The 17,139-nt window shown below is 40.1% G+C and overlaps 1 protein-coding gene across 2 annotated transcripts in view; it reads right to left on the reverse strand.

Moving 5' to 3' along the window:
- Positions 1-7,870: 7,870 nt before the first annotated feature.
- Positions 7,871-17,139, reverse strand: part of IBTK (inhibitor of Bruton tyrosine kinase) — a 57,701-nt gene continuing 48,432 nt past the window's right edge. For both annotated transcript variants that reach the window (XM_042016696.1, XM_042016695.1), the window contains exons 27-29: positions 13,102-13,170; positions 12,872-13,004; positions 7,871-10,472 (exon numbers count right to left, since the gene is read on the reverse strand). In XM_042016696.1, the coding sequence (XP_041872630.1) occupies positions 10,347-10,472; positions 12,872-13,004; positions 13,102-13,170 (328 nt within the window). In that variant the 3' untranslated portion in view covers positions 7,871-10,346. The remainder of the gene's footprint in view (positions 10,473-12,871; positions 13,005-13,101; positions 13,171-17,139) is intronic.

A 17,139-nucleotide genomic window follows, 5' to 3' on the forward strand; every position in this document is an offset into this window, starting at 1 on the left:
AACAGTTTTCACCTGATCCCGTCATCCTTGCTGAAAATAAGTGTCCAAGTAATAATGGACAGCATGCTACTCCCACTTGAGTTAGCCTAATTTTTTCTTTGACTAAAGTGGGAGGAGACACTTCATATGCCAGTCCATAATCCCTAACCATAGCAAATGTCTCTATACTTCTCATTTCTCATCTGTATCTTCACTTGGGGTAGGGGTGGGTGGTGGATGGAGCAATGGGCATAACAAAAAACTCCCAAAACAGCTCCAACAAACAGGTCATGAACCAACAAAAAAAACCCAATTGCACAACCCAAAGAAGTCCTGATCCATACATTATAGTTTAGTTAATATCTAGCCATGATAAGCAGTCCACAATTGTTTACAGGACCATATTAAAGAGTAGAATGTGTAAGTTTGTTATTCCCACACAGCCACATGCCTACAGTCAGGGCAGGTCATGATTCTTTCATGCAAAAAGCCTGTGAAGCAGTCGTCTAAAGCAGATAGGTTTACACAGAACTATTTTGCAAAAACGTTTCATTTTTCAAAATATTCTTCAGCTTTGTGTCCAGAGATACAAAACTAAAGCAAACAGCATTACAGTCCTTCTGGAGGACCCAGTTAGACAAAGACAAAAATTAAAAAGCAGCAATGAGTTTAAATGCAATGAGGCAAAGCATTGATTTTCAGTACACTACATTACTCCTTTCAAAGGCATCCACAACAATCCTTTCATTGACTACAGGGGGAGATAAAGCTCCTGTGCTTTCCTTGCCTAAAAAGAGTCGATGTAAAAATTCTCTTTTCAGCGTTCCTTATCTCCAGTATACCCATACCCATCTTACCATAGTACCGGTAAGAAGTCCTACCCAAAGTAGATTGCCTGCAATAGTTCATAGATTGATTTCCTTTCCTATTTAACATCCAAGCTTTAAGAGCTTGTTGGACTTTCGTATTTCTGTCCCTGCAGTAAAGTTTCTGAGAATCTGGTCAAGGCCTTGCTGCAACAACAGAATCACAGTAACAGTAATATATATATATATATAGACATATATTAGTGTTAGACAATTAATGATATGGTAATCTGCTTTACAGTATTGTTTAAGGATAATTCTGACCATGATGACATTCCATATCAACAACTTCTTTAAGTAAAGCTGAGAAAGACACATAAATGCAGATGTGGGGGAGGATGGTGAACAGAGAAAGCTCCTTTCGCACTTATGAAACAACTGAAACAAGTAAACAAAGACACCATCAGTAAGTGAACTCTGACAGCTTTTCCCCTAACTACCATCTCTGTAATACAGAAACATGAAGGCAGGTAGGTGGTAAGGCCTAATATGGATACAGCCAGTAAAGATCTCTTTCACCCATCAGTGGTGTCTCATCCAAACCACAGGGAAGGAAAAGGCAAGAGGGTTCACACCCTAAATGGTGAGAAATGGAAACACTCCTCAGCAAATGAAAAGGAAACAGAGGTATTAACACTAATGGTATTGGTTATATTCTACTTACCTATCCTCCTGAATCACAGAATATCGTGAGTTGGAAGGGACCCACAAGGATCCTCAAATCCAACTCTTCAATGGCTGATGCAAACCCACAACCTTGGTGTTAACAGCACCATGCTCAAACACACTGAGCCAATTTTAGAGGTCAGATAGTGTTTGTCCCCAAATTTAGGGCCATTCCACTTCAAAGACCCTACTGTTTGAACGGGGCCCTTGAATGCTCAAAAGGGAAAGTTTGCCCCTTAAATATTCCTAGACAGTACAAAGCTGTGGACATTCCGTTTTCCCTTGGTGAGATAACTAGTTTGCCAAAAAGGAGCCCCAGGCTACAGCTGAAGCTGTTGTGATTTCCAACACTGTGTGACAGAAATGTACTAGGAAAAGACAGCCTTATGCTGACCTCTGCAAAACAGGACAAGAGAAAGAGGCTGGAGGCTTCAATTCTTGTTTTGATGCAAACAAAAGCCTTTTTTATTACCCCAGCCTACAATAAAAGTGAAATAGAAAGATCGAATAATAATTCCCACAAAGGTCACAGCAGCATCCAACACACTTGGAAACAAAAGCCAAATGAGAGGTCTACCTTGAGGCTCCCAGATGATGGGGCAGAGTTTCATCAAAGTGTCAGCATGGCTGCAGATGACACCAAACTGGGGAGAATGACTGATAGACCAGAGGTTGTGCTGCCATCCAGAGGGACCTTGACAGGCTGAAGAAATGGGCTGATATGCACCTCATGAACAACACAGTACTACACAAAGAGCTACAGAAAAAAAGTTCATTATCAAGATTATACTGTAGAGGGGAAAATATTTTGTCATCCCATGTTCAAAAGGAAACAAACAATAAAAGTCCTTCTAACTTGCTCTTCTAAGTCCTTTTTGTGCTCACGCGAAGTTGCTACAAGTGCATCACAGCAGCTTGGGGGTAGATACTGAAATCTGCAGAGGCCTACTGCACAAGCACAGAAACACCCAAGCATTCTGCAAGGCGTTAAAGCACTAGTAAATATTTTCTCTGGGATCTTGCAACATCTTGCAAGAAGGGATTTCATGCTCTAACAAAAGTTTGCACCAGGTCAGTAGCTACCTTTATTTTTCAATGGCCTTAAAATCTCTGTTGCCATATGCCACTATGACTGCATATTACCTGAGACAGAAGAAAACAGAAAAAATACTGAGTTTGTAAAGCTCTGGTGAGGATGGATTCTACTACACCCAAGGGAGGAGCTGCCCTTTGATACCCTGGTGTACTTCTTGGTTGATTTCTTTGCCTTGGTTCCTTGAGGATCAGCAGGCACCTCCTGTATTTAAGACTGAAAGCATCACAGCTTTCAGAAGAAAATTATGGAAGTAATTCACTAGCTGACAGAGCCAGTTTGGAACGCCCAGCACTGCAGCCACAGTGCCAAGGCTGTGGGCACTGCAGTCACTAGGAGAACAGCACATTTGAGAGCCAGAGCGTACTTATGATGACTCTGATATGGCCAGTTTTCTTCTGCTGTGTTTTCACAAAGCCTTGTCGGAACTTAGTGTAAATCTTACTCTATCTAGCTCCTTTCAGGGGGGATTTTTAAAATCTCAGCCCCTTAATGAGATAAATTTTTTATCATCAAAGTAAGAGACTTGCTTGTGCTCTAAGTTACATGAAGTTTGAAAGCACAACCAAGAAGGAATCAAATTCAGCTTCAAAATTACATGAACTTGGGCATTACTGAAATTAAGATGGTCATTTCAGGTTCTGAACAACACAGCTTAATGACTGCTATGCAGACAAGACTTTTATATAGGAACATTAGTAATACTAGGAATATTTATATTAAGTCCACTCCTTTAAAAAACCAAAACATCACACACACGGTCATTGCCACTTATGGTGAAAGCCTTATTGTTCCTGCTGCAATTGGTGCATGTCTAATACATCCAATAGCACTTCACAGAGCAAGCTTGCAATGCACAGTAGTACATAAACCTTTCCATCTCCTTGTCCATCAAAGATTTATCAATACTAGACCTTCAGGTATTGCTGCTCATTCTGAAGCTGCAAAGGAACAGGGAGAAAAGGACTAAGTAAAACCTGGGTTTATTGTTCCTAGGAAAGAAAAGGTTGGAAACTAAAAGATGAGAATAAATAAAAGGTGGCCTAAAAAATTGCCGCTTCCAACTTAACAATGATTTTTCAGCCAAATTCCAGCCAAAACCTCCTTTTTGATGCCATCAGCCAGAAGAGAGAGTGCCCTGGGAGTGGAATTTCCACCTCTGCTTGTGCAGCCAGCCTGTTCTGGCAGCAGATGCATGTTTCATAGAGAGGGTCACAGAAAGAGAGGAACAAATCTTGGTTGAAATGCATTTCTATATAGCTGATCCCAGAAAAGCTACAGGATCCACATGGGACAGGAACAGAACCAGAAACTTCCAGATTCTCCTTCAGGACATGGCCATAAACATAGTGCTTAGCCTTAGACTAACCAACTTCCTACTTGTGTGTTGACAGCCACCACCTGGAAGTTGGATAACAGTCCAGTTAGTGTACCTCACAAATACAGCGAGACGTAATCGTTAACATTTGCAAAGCACATAGATAAAGTTCAGATGAAAAGGTTCACTACCACTGAGTACACACAGATGGAGGGAAGAGATAACACATTACCTGTATTTGTGGAAGTGGTGCAATATAATTCAATTCTACAACCACAAGCAAACATGGCACTGCACACGTGCATGCACACACATTCTCCTTCAGCCCACGTGTATCAGCTATTAGTGTAACACAAAGATGTGATCCTGGAAACTGCGCTGCACTCACAGCCCAATTCCATCTTTGCAGTATGCATGAACAGGGGCAGTGTGTCTTGTAAACATCTTAAAATACATACAGTGGGAAAAAGACTTAGATTCTGCAGAGTTTTCCCTTCTATTGCAATAGAGGCAGTATAGAGAAGGCCGGGTGAACAAAAATATTTGTATGTGCGTATAGGGAAAACAGAAGAAAACTTTAATACATTCTTTATCTCTTTTTCTTTTTTGCTAATGTATCAGCAGCTGTTCCCAGTGTTGTGTCACCAAATGGCATGAGCACAGTTCTCATCACCAAGTGCTGTGTTGCCATCTATGACATCTGCAGAAGTGGTGGGGTCCCCTTCAGAACAAACCTATAACAATAGATAAAAAATTGCCCTAGAAGACCAGTCACAGTGAAGGCAGTCACAGCTGATGAATCATGAAGACTGGAGAGAGACGAGCAGGAGGCAGGAGCAGGAGCTTGCACACCCTGCACAGCTCTCATGACCTCTTCACCTACTGTACAGGGGTTGTAGCTGTGCTCACGCAGCAGGTACAGAGGCTGTGCTTAAAGCAAAGGGCACCTGGCACCCTCCCAGCCACGTAACCTATAGCAAAGGCAGCTATTTCCTTGTAGTCAGGGTTCACTGCCTGACAAACAGACGTGACATATTCCTGCAGAATTACAGGACAGTGAAATGACTGTGTGAAGAAGAAAGATTCCTACTTTAATTGGCATTCAGTCTGAGGAAACAAATCTGGAAATAGTTTACCACTGTGAGAAATTAGTTGAGAATCCAGCCTCAGGTGAGGCACTCAATCTTCCTGAAAAAATCTTTAAAATAATATGGAAGGGAGAAAAAAAAAATCATACTGTACTGAGAATGATATAAAAACTTTTTGATCCATTTTCCCTGCTTCTTATTTGAAAATTATTCATGAAAATTATTACTTTTTTATTATTATTATAAGGGAGAGAACTGACTCTCAGCTTTCCCCCAGCTGTACATTATTACTTGAGAGTAAATGCAGTAATCTGTTTAAGTCTGCTCTAAGGTCAGCTTGCCTTTGCTTGCTTGCTTATCTGTTTTTCATACATGCCATATCCTTTGTGCAAATGAAATAAGAAAAAATCCCCCAAACATACCTAGGCTTTTAACAATTACATTCCCTTCATTATCTGAAAAGCTCATGCATTATTTGAAGAATTGACCCCAAATATTAAAATGATATGTGTTAAAGCAACTCTGTAGATCTACGAAGAACTCATTTAAATCAAGATCAAGGAGGAGTGTGATGATCTGTGCGAAACCACCAGTTAACTCAAGGAACTCAACTTAAGACTTTCTTATCTTCCTGGATCAGTTTCCTCCAAAAAACTGCAGTTGACTGAGAACACTCTTCTCCCACTCCATGAGATTATTAATCCTGTGGAGGGGCCTGATTTTGACTGGGTATTTCCAGTCAAAAGCATCCCCCAAGACTAGCCGCACAAAGCCAATGCTTTTGACAAGCTCATGGTGTTCCCATGAAAACATGAACCAAGGAATTCTCCTTCTGCTTTGCAAGGATTGAGACATGCAAATTCAGACACCTTCACATGCTCTGAATGGAGCTGCAAAAGACCCAGCCCAGGCAGACACCAGAGCCTGGAGAGAACTCCTGTGCGTGGTCCTCAGAAGCCACTCCAGGATCGTCACGCTCCCCTCACTTGACTGCCCAGCTCGTTACTGTCTGTGACCACAGCTCAGCCACAAAACACCCACCAAGGTCCAATTTAATGTTTCAGGCCCGAGCTGAAATCTATATATTGTATTGAAACAGAACACTGTGAGCATTTCAGTCTCTCAAATTACAGGAAATAAAACATGCTTTAAGCAACACCTTGATAAACTCAAGTGCATTCTTCAAGGTTGATCTAAAGAGCAGAGTTTCAACTTCTGTTAGGATATTACTATTAGTTCTTGTCCATCCTTATCTGAAGCCATTGCAAAAGTCTGCTCTTTTCTCATGTTATTCAAGTGCCGAGAAAAAAGGGGATAAAAGACAGGTCATGCTAAAGAAATATTATTCTATGTAAGAAATAAAAACAAAAAAGAGAAAAGAGAAAGCAAGAAAGAGAATGAAAGAGAAACAAGAGAACTAGAGAAACAAAAATAAGGAAATACAGAAATGGAGAAAAACAAAAACAGAAGAAGAGAAAAACTGAAGAAAAGAAAAAGAGGAAAAAATACGAAAACAGAAGAGAACAAAAAGCAGAATTGTTACTAGAACAAAGACAGCTGACCTGAAGAGTATCTTCATCTCCAGCAGATTCTTCAAATCCAACTCTGTTCCTCCAGGCAAAGCCTTAAAGGGCTCCTAGTGCTGAAGGACCAGTGTAATAAGAGTCCATGCAGCTATCTGAAAGCTGCTATAAAAATGGTATTTTTTTTGGTGCCATGATGCACACCATAGTTCAGGAAGAATTTTCTTGGAAAGTCAGAACTTTTTAGGTAGAGTTTGTGTCAGATGCCACTCTCTTGTACAAGAAAAATTTCACACAAGCCGTTTGAGGGACTCCCTGGACTCAGAACTCTTCTGCTGCATCACTGTACAGCATTAAAATCCTTTCATTTCAAACATATATTGTGTGTGTGTGAAGTTGTTGGCCTTCTACAATTAATAAAGTTTTTTCTCAAGGTTAGACACCTGAAACACTACAAAAATAGTCCCTTCCCCCTTGGCATTTCTAAGGTCTGCCACCGCTAGAGCCTTGACAGGATTCACCTTTTGGATGCCTCAGCATTTCACTTGACCAGTGTCCAGCACATCAGGCAATAGAGAGAGAAAACTGTTCCCTTCAGTTTAAGTAGCAGGCTCTTCAGTGGAGTTTGTAAAACTTCTCTCAGAGTAAAATGGATGGAATCCATTCCGAGATTATTCAATATCTTAACTGACCAGTTCCTGTTACTACAAAGTAAAAGAGTCTCTGATGACATCCTGCAAATCAAGGATTAAGGGCTTAAGTTACTTTATTCCAGTGTAAATCTTTTACCTTTATATTTAGAATATGATCTAACAATTCAGTGCTCTGTTCTTTGTCTTTACATTAAAGCTAGCAATTCTTTGGCTAAGGAAGAGAGTCCAGGCTGCCAAGGTGCTGCAGAACATTCCAACTGCAGAACAATCAATGAAAACAATCAGGATGAACACTATCAAAAGAGCTCAGAGTCTCTTTCTGTATCACTGAAAAAAAAAAAAAGAAGGGGAGGGGCAGCCACGGGGACAAAAATGGGCACATTTAAAGTTCAAAAGTGTTCATTTTAGAATATGCAGCTAAAATATTCTACTGCCACCTATAAATGATGCTAACCACAGGGTAGAGGATGGGGAATTCAGTTAAAAAATATATGGTAGGAAGGTATCATCAAGATTTATAACACAAGTTAAATTACAAAATTTAGAATTTCTTTTTGTCAATGGTGTTCTGTGAAAGGTTGTACAATCAGTCCTTATATGGAAATTCCATTCAACAATACTGTCAGATTAGTCACTAAAAACAACCTCCAACCTTGAGGAACAAAAGTAGCAAAGGTTCTATAATTGACTGAAGTCTCCCACTTTACTTGCATTTTCATTTCAATATACAATGCAAAAAACGTTATACATTCCTCAAATGCCTTGACACAATAACAGCAAGTCCTGAAGGTAGTGCAGTATTATTACAATTTTAAATGTTTCTCTATTTGAATCTGAAAACATACCCAAGTTTTACTTATCCCTCTATTTTTTAAGAAGTTACTGAAGTTGGGGATAATGAATGATGAAGGAGAAAAGACAAAATGTAAAAAGACAAAATGTTCAAGGAAACTGTTTTGGAGGATGGTTCATTTGTCTTTGAGATATAACAAATATTTCACTAGAACCCTTTTGTTAAAGTTGTATTTCTTACACTAAATAGCTACAATACATCTCCTTGAACTTATATCTATATGCTAAATATTGTTTTTTACTGAAAACTCTGATGTGTTACATTATGTTCACTAGAACCTGGGAATTCAAGTCTGTTTTGGTGCAAGTTAAAGGAGTTAACAAGCCCAGAAATGACAAAATGTTATTAGAGCTGAGTGAACAAAGATGGAATTCATGTTTGGCATTAGAAAAAAAAGCCACAAAGTCGGGCATCTGAGCTAGAAAATGCCAGCTTTCTGTGACACATTTCAGCCTTAACAAAGCTGTTCTAACACAGTTCAGTGTTCTCAACTCCAGAAGAGTGGTACTCTGATCATTCCTCATGTTTGTTTACGAATATTACATATAACCAGTGATGATGCCTAAACAAATCGACAATAAAACCACAACTTGAAAGCAGTCAAGGTCCTCGGCATGGTGGAAACATCGATCCTCTTAAAATTTCAGGAGAATGAGATTTTCAACAGCATTATTTTGAAAAAAAAGCAAATTAGCAAATTTACAATAATTTTACATTTGATAACAAACTAGGTTCACACCTGGAAAGGCCTACTGCTTCTATAGCTATTTCTCACATTACATAAGCTTTCTTTTAAACCAGAAGGATTGTTTCAGCAGGCCCTAGGGCCCTTTAGTCCATCAAGTAAAGCCCTTAATGCAAGTATTATCACTGGTTTAGTGAATGAATTATCAGTAGAATTTAAAACAGAATTAAAACCTACCTCTTTCCTTGCCTGTGTAGCTTCAAAATGTCTACAGTTCTTGTTTCAGACACAAAAGGAACACTTACAGGTAACTCTAGTTACCTAAATCATTGATTATATATAGACAGCACATAAAAGTATACTAACTTTGTATAAATCAAGATTTTATGGTTTATTGCGGTTTTTTACAGTTTTTGTGGGGGATTTTTTTGGTGTAGCTTGACCTGAAATCATTAAGACATATCTACATCATTTTTTTCAAGATTCTTTTATCACACAGTGATCAATTCTCTATATTCATTTTATGCAGATCTCTCCATTCCAGTTTTCCAGAGTTCGTAAGTACTGACACTACTGAAGAAGTACAAGTTCAAACACACCTATACAAACAAGACAAACTAGACAGAATATTGCAAATAAGGCTACCCTTTTTTTTTTCTTTTTTTATATATAAATTTGTTTCAACCAGGCACAGAGAACTTTGGAACACAATATTGAAAGCCATCTATGATAATCTTTGCAGCTTAGGTGTTTGCAAATTTCCCAGTCAAGCAGTCACCCCTATAGCTTTAACAACGCATGCAGAGATCTTTTATTTCCTCAGCACTTCAAGTGAATCGTCCCTCAAACACAGCGGTTCTAAAACCGTACCATATTTACCAGAGTAAGACTATACATGGGCTAATTAAGTGGCCCCATGTTCTCTTGGGCTGTGTGCTTTACTTCAAGACAGAGCTGGCTGCTCCAAGGCTGGGCTCACTCACAGCAGTGACAAACATGCACAGCTGAGCCGAGCGCAGGTGACGGCCGGGAATGGAGGCACAGCCTGGGGCACAAGAGGGAAACGCGCTGGCCACAGCAACCAGAGAGCGAGGACTTGCACGCATAACTTAAGAACAACTGCATTGTTAAACTGTACTTTTACATGAAGTTCAAGCACAAACTTTTCCCCAATATTCCCAATTTTCAAGAAAGCCCTGAAGGACACACCACCCCCCAAACTTTAGAGGTGTTTAATTGTGCACATTCAATTCCACATTAAATCACAAAATAAACACTCGCTTTTCACCTGTAAATTTAACAAAAAACCCTTACAATTTAAGATTAGCAAGTACATTCCCAATCTACAGCCTCATGTAACATTACTAGTAATATGTGTCATTAAAGAAACTCTCTCAAAACATACATAACAATAGATACTGTGGGTAAAGGACACAGTGAGCACATTATTTCATTCTCTCTAACATATACCTAGTGATTATGGGCAGTGTTTTAACGCTGATGTTAAAAATTACATGATTCTTATTATTCCAGTCCTATTTTACTTGTAAGAAGAATTACAATTTCAAAAGTGCACATACAACTGTGAAAACTGTGGAAGGGAGGACTGTGAAGAGTAAGAATTAGTGCTTGTTCCACATAGGTGCTGCTATAGGTCCCTGTGGAGCCCTTTCAACGGTCACAAATTCATCAGGGTTGTCAAAAGCTTCATAGTGGACTAGTAAATCTTGAATAGCACACTCCTCAATCTGGAAGGAAAAAAACAGCATGTGTGTCAGTCAGTGCCAGGTCTACATTTACATCATGGGCATGGTTATGAACTGGCTTCACTGGTCCTGAATGCATCAGAACTCCTAATCAGGAAGGAGTAGAATAGATGCATTCTTCAGACAACTTGAAGAAACCTCATGTTTTCAGGTTTTGCTCCTCATGGGAAACTTGAGCCACCCTGGTATCTGCTGGAAAGGCAAGACAGCAGGACACAAGCACTCTAGGAGGTCTCCCCATTGGTGACAAATTCTTAACACAGATGATCAAGGAGCTGATCAAAGGAGACATTCTGATGGATCGCAAACTTACAAAAAAAAAGACTAGTCAAGGATGTGAAGACTGAGGGCAGCCTTGGCTGCAATGACAATGAGATGCTGGAATTCAGGATCCTGAAAGCTGGGAACAAGGGAAATAGCAAACAACTTGGGACTTCAGAAGAGAAGACTATGAAGGAGTCTGCTTGGAAAAACTCCTGAGATTTGGCCCCAGAAAGAAGAAAGGTCCAGGACAGTTGGTTGATTTCAAAGATCACCTTGGCCAAGCTCAAGAACAGACCATGCCAATGAGCTCCTTAGCCAAGTAAGAATGGCAGGACTGCACAGACAAAAAAAAGAGCTCCTGACAAAACTCAAACAAAAAGGAAGCATACAAGATGTGGAATCAGAGAAAAGTGATGAAGGAAAATAGAGACATTGTGTGACCACACAGGAACAGAATTAAGAAAGTCAAAGCCCATCTGCGGTAGAACCTGGCAAAGAATAGGAAGGGCAACAAAACAGGCTTCTACAACAGCAAAAAAAGACAACATGGACCCACTACTGAATGAAAAAGACATGGAAAAGGCTGGGAACCTTCATCTTGGTCTTAAAAGCATTAAGATCAGTCTCCAGCAATGCCAGGCCCTGGAGACCAGAGTTGGTCAAAATGACTGCAAGACCACTCTCAAAAAAACCCTTGAAAAATTGTTGCAATACGGGTTGATTCCTAAGGACTGGAAGGAATCAAATGTCATTCCTACCTTCAAGAAGGGCAAGAGGATCTGAGCAACTACTAGGTGATCCCCAGGGAAGTGGTACAGCTTAAGTATTGACTAAAAGTTTAAGTGGACAAGCTTAAGAATAGACCTCATAAATGCAATGTGAGACAGACTGAAAACTGGCTGAACTGGTGATCTCAAAGGGTTGTGACCAGTGGCACAAAGTCCATCTAGAGGCCAGTCGCTAGCTCCAACACTGAGACTGAGACTAGGGCTAGTACTGTTTAACATCTTTATCGATTACCCACAGGAAGAGACACAGTTCACCCTCAGCAAGGTTATGAACAGTAGAGAACTGGAAGGAGTGGCTGATACACCAGATGCTTGTGCTGCCACTCAGAGAGACCCAGACAACACTAGAAAAATGGGCTGCAAGGAATGTCATGAAGTTCAAGAAAGAGCAGCACAAAGTCCAGCTCCTGAGAAGAATAACCCCAGACACCAGTACATACTGGGAGCTGACAAGCTGAAAAGCAGCCTAGCATAAAAGGAGTGGGGGTCCTGGTGGACAATTTAGGCTTTTAGCCAGCAATGTGCTCATATGGCAAAGAAGGGTGGCAGCCTCCTGTGCTCTGTGAGGGACAGCACTGCCAGCAAAATGAGATAGATGACCCTTCCCTTCTACTCAGCACTGGTGAGACACACTTGAAGTTCCAGATCTACTTCTTGACCTCTCAGTACAAGACAAACATGAATATAATAACGAACAGTCCAGTGACATAGCATAAAAATTATTAAGAGCCAGCGCATCTGACACTGAGGAGATGCTGAGCTCACTGCACTTGTTTAGTGTGGAGAAAAAAAGGCTTATGGAGATCTTATCAAAGTGTATAAATACTTGATAGGACAGAATAAAGAAAACTGACCACGGTCTTCTCAGTAGTACCCAAAGACAGGAGAAGAGGCAATGGGCACAGATTGAAAAACAGAAAATTGCATTTAAAAATCTTTTTTGGTGTGAGAGGGGTCCCCAGAACAGGTTTTCTAGAGATACCATTAGTCTTCATCCTTGCAGATAATCAAACACTGCCTGGACATGTCTTTGAGAAACCTGCTCTAAACTGACCCTGCTCTGAGCAGGGGTTTAGACAATTGCCAGAGGTTCCTTCCAAACTCAATCATTCTCTGATGCTCCAAATACATTTATCATGGACTCAGACATTTTGACTTTAATAGAGGCCACCTTATAAAACAGCAGTGTGGAGTTATATTTAAATGATTTTTAATATCATTATGTAAATGAGAAGTATGAATACATAATTAATACCAAAAACTGATCTCTGAAAGAGCCATTGGAAACTCCTTGTGATACTTTAGAGCAGCAGTAACTTAGCACTTTACCTGGATTAACGCCAAAGGTTTTTCTCTGCTTCTAATAAGAGCAGCTTCTTGCTGGAGCTCTTCCTCTACAATAGCTGAAAACATGACAGGTGCTATCACAGGAGAGCTGGTTGGTGATGCTGCTGACCAAGGACTGCAAAAAAAAACCCAAACGACATTAAGAGGCAACATCAAGATCAGCACAACACCCAGTGAAGAAGTTCCAGAATCTAAGCCACTGCCGAACTTACTTATGACTCTCCAGCTGTGGAGAATCCAGAACATGGTCTTCCAGACCTGAGTTACTTCTTGTGGTGCACCTGGAGAGAGGCAGGAAAGGAAAGTAAAAGTCACTGGCAGAGCATTCTCCTAAATCGTATCATGAAATACAAACTTACAGTAGGCACTTACAGCAAATATGTAGGGTTTGTCCAGAGGAAAAGCAAAAGGATGTAATGTTGAATTTGTTTTTAAATGTGATACTGTGACTGAAAAAGACACTGATTCTCATTTCTGACGACCAGACCCTAACAGAATTCCATTTTGGGAATTAATTCTGGCATTTCCTAACATTTGAGGATTTGAAAAAAAGTTTCACTTTTGGTTGTTTATTTTAAAAGAACAGGCTTTTTTGCTTTTTAACATGTAAATTAGCCAACTGAGTTATGCACTAACAGCACTACCTATAAAAGTTTGCAATTAATGTGAAAGAACAAAAAATTCAAGATAACAAATCCAACTGTCCTGTATTCAAATTACGTGCTTCATGCGAAAGAGCCAGTGCTACAATAGCGCTAAGTAAATTCTTTGAGTGTAAGCCCAGAAATTATGGACTTTCAGCACATAACCTGCAACCACCTCCCACATTCACAAGAATAGCATAAAACTAGAATTAACAGGATAGGAAAAAAAATCTTGAAATATTTATAGAGTTCCCGACGGGAAGACACTTCATTCAGTTGCAAAATGTTAACCTCTCAACAAAAAGAAGTCACATTTGTTATACTGTATTCCTTAAGAGACAAGTATATTTGTCAGAAAAATCCTACACCAGTAGGAAGAGAGGGCCCTATTCTCATGATTTAATACCTATCTTTGACAGGATAGTTTTTCAATTTCCAGAACCCTAAAAAAGTGTTACATCATACTGTGACAAGCTGGGAAAAATTTTTTGAATTATTCTATGGCACTGCAAACAACTCTAAGAGTGTTGCTGTTTCATAAATCACTCTCAATTTTCTTTAAGGTTTTGGTAATCCTTTTTAAGTGACCATAAGTTCTTGGATAAAAAAGAAAAAAGTCTATAGAAAGTTAAGAGAATTCCAGTAACTACCAAGTTCTCTGTTTGAAATATTTTCCCCAGAACACAATTCCAAGGATAACAAAAAACATGATTCCTACCACAAAGTGGTAAGGGCAAGATCTCAAAAAACCTGAAATCCAACATCCATCATCAAAAACTGATTTAAATTAATCATGTTGAGCTTTTTGTCACAAAACATATTTTTTTCCCCACAAAACAAACAATACACATTGCCAGGTCACGTATCCTTGTACTCAGTCTGAAAAATATGGATGGAGTAAATGGACTATGAGATGGGTGGAAAATGGTCTGGAAATGGATTAGGTGTACAAAGTCCAACTGGAAACCAAGTCCTAGTGGGGGTCCTCAGGGACTGATACTGGAACCAATCCTGTTAGCATCTTTGGTAGAACAGAACAGAACAGACCCTCAGCAGGCCACAGCTGGATGTGGAGAGGTTGGGGATGGTGCACATTCTGAATGCCAGGCTGCCTTTTAGAAGCCCTCAAGAGGCTGGAGAAACGGGCAGCTGAGAACCAATGAATTTCAAAAGCAAGTGCAAATTTCTGTACTTGGAAGAGAACAGCCCCACAAAGCAGTACAGGCCGGGGCTGACTGGCTAGAAAGCTCTGCAGAGAGAAAGAAGAACCTGAAGAGTCCTGGCTGACAACAAGTGGAAGATGTTACCAGCCAGTGCCTCTGCAGCAGAGACAGCCAACTGCATGCTGGGCTGTGCTAGCAATACTGTAGCAAGGCAGGCAGAGGAAGTGATTCTTCCCATTTATGTTGTATTTCTTCATCTACGCACAGAGTATTATTCTCAATTTTGGGCTCCTCAGTACAAGAAGAATGCTGTCAGGTTGGAACAAGTCCAGGATTAGGACGAATGTGTGTTATTAATCCTAAAGGGAGATCTCATTGCTGTCTTCAACTACCTAACCGCAGGATAGAGAAAAGATGAAGCAAGAATCTTAGAGGTGCATAATGACAGAATAGAGGCAACATAGACAAGAGGCAAAATAGTAAATCCCAGACAGATAAAAGGAAAAATAAAAATCCCATATGGAGATGATTATCCACTGAAACACGTTGCCCAAAACATTTGTGGTATCTTCACACTTGGAAGCAGTCACAACTCAACTAGACCAGGTCCTGAATAACATGATCTAGTTTGACTTACTTTTAGTGGGAGGATAAACTACAGAATCAAAATTATTCTGTGATTTCAAAGCAGGGCACTACTTTTTAGCTGCATCCAGCTCTGGGGTCCTCAGCACAAAAAAAGACATGGACCTTAGAGCAAGTCCAGAGTAGGCCACCAAGATCATTAGAGGTATGAAACACCACTCCATCCAGGGAAAAGCTGAGAGAATTGGGTTTGGTCAACCTTGAAAAGAGAAGGCTTCAGAGTGACTTAATGGTTGCCTTCCAATACATGAAGGGAACCCGCAAGAAAGATGGAAGGGGACTTTTTACAAGCACATGTAATGACAGGACAAGGTTACAAACTGAAAAAGAGCAGGTTTAGATTAGATATTAGGAGGAACTTCTTCACTGTGAAGGTGGTGAGGCACAGGAACGGGTTGCTCAGGGAAGCTATGGATGCCCCATCCCTGCAAGTGTTCAAGGCTAGGCTGGATGGAGCTCTGAGGGAGCACTTATAGATAACAACATTAAAAAGCAGAAAAGAACCAAAGAAAAGGAAGAAGAGGAGATGAAGGCAGACCTCTGTGCTTTTATACTGATATTATCGCTCAATTTTCTCTCTTTTTCCACCTGCTTTAATAATACTCACCTTGTAGCCCATTTGACAATAACTGATTTGACAGCTACACTCTTTTTTCCACTCGCAATCCAAAGAACTTACAGCACTACTATAAATGAACTGAACTGGATTGTTACACTTAACAAGCCCGATGCATTCTATACAAACAAGTCAAGAAGCCCAAACAACAACCAAAAAAATCACCTCAACAGTAATTTCCCAAAACTGGAATTAATAGCTCCAGCATCACACATACTCTAGCGATCAGTTAAAAGATAAGTAAATACCTGCATCATCTCCCTCATTTAAAGCCAATGGGGCTTTAAAATGTAGGAAGCAGTCCAGGTATTTTGAAGCTGTTTGTACATATGTACATCTGTGTTTCTTGCTAACAAGACACTCATTCCAGATATTAAATCGACTGCAGATATTTCAACATGCTAAATTAATTCCTCCGCTGGCATCAAAATGACTAGGAGAAATGGAATACACAGGAAATGTGAAGCTAGCATATACAGAAAAATGGGAAAAAAGCCTCAAAAATATAGAACTTGGAAACTTGGAAGTCTTGGAAATTAAGACTGATGGAGAGACATAAATGGTTCTGCATGGAAATAAACCAGCCAAGTATCATCAGTACTGAACCAACCTGATTAACTCAGCTGGCTGAACTTGCCATGACTCTTGTGCAGCCACCAAAATGTCCCAGCCCTCAGCTCCCTAGTGTTTCTTGAGTATTTGTTCATGAGAAGTCAGGTCAGGTTTGGTGCCTCCCTGATCTAATAACTGCTCTCAGAAAAAGAACACAAAGCCTGGTCTCCTGCAGAACCTCCTGGGTTTTGCTATACCATTTGAGTCATATGCTAATTATTAGCTCATTATTAGCCATGACAGAACTAGGCCATTCCCACACGAAGCCACAAATATTTGTTTCCACTAAGACTCTTCACTGCGCCCTGGAGTAACACAGTGAAGACAACTCAGGCTGCCACAACTAAGTTAAGTCATGTCAGGCCTATGTTTTTAGCTTGGACTATGAGCTACACATGCATAGGATAACTCCCAAGGCTGAGGTGCCCCTGGAAACAACACAGCCACATCCATGTACCCCAGCTCTTGGGATGATCTGCCTTTGGATTAAATGCAGTTCAAATCACCACAATTCATGACATGGTTTACCTAAAAAAATATTCTGTACTGCAAAAGAAGGTGACAGTACAT

The sequence above is a fragment of the Corvus kubaryi genome, unplaced genomic scaffold, assembly GCF_017639235.1.
Source record: "Corvus kubaryi isolate FWS band 111438036 unplaced genomic scaffold, C.kubaryi_AGA036_p1.0 split3-73, whole genome shotgun sequence".
NCBI classification, from domain to species: domain Eukaryota; kingdom Metazoa; phylum Chordata; class Aves; order Passeriformes; family Corvidae; genus Corvus; species Corvus kubaryi.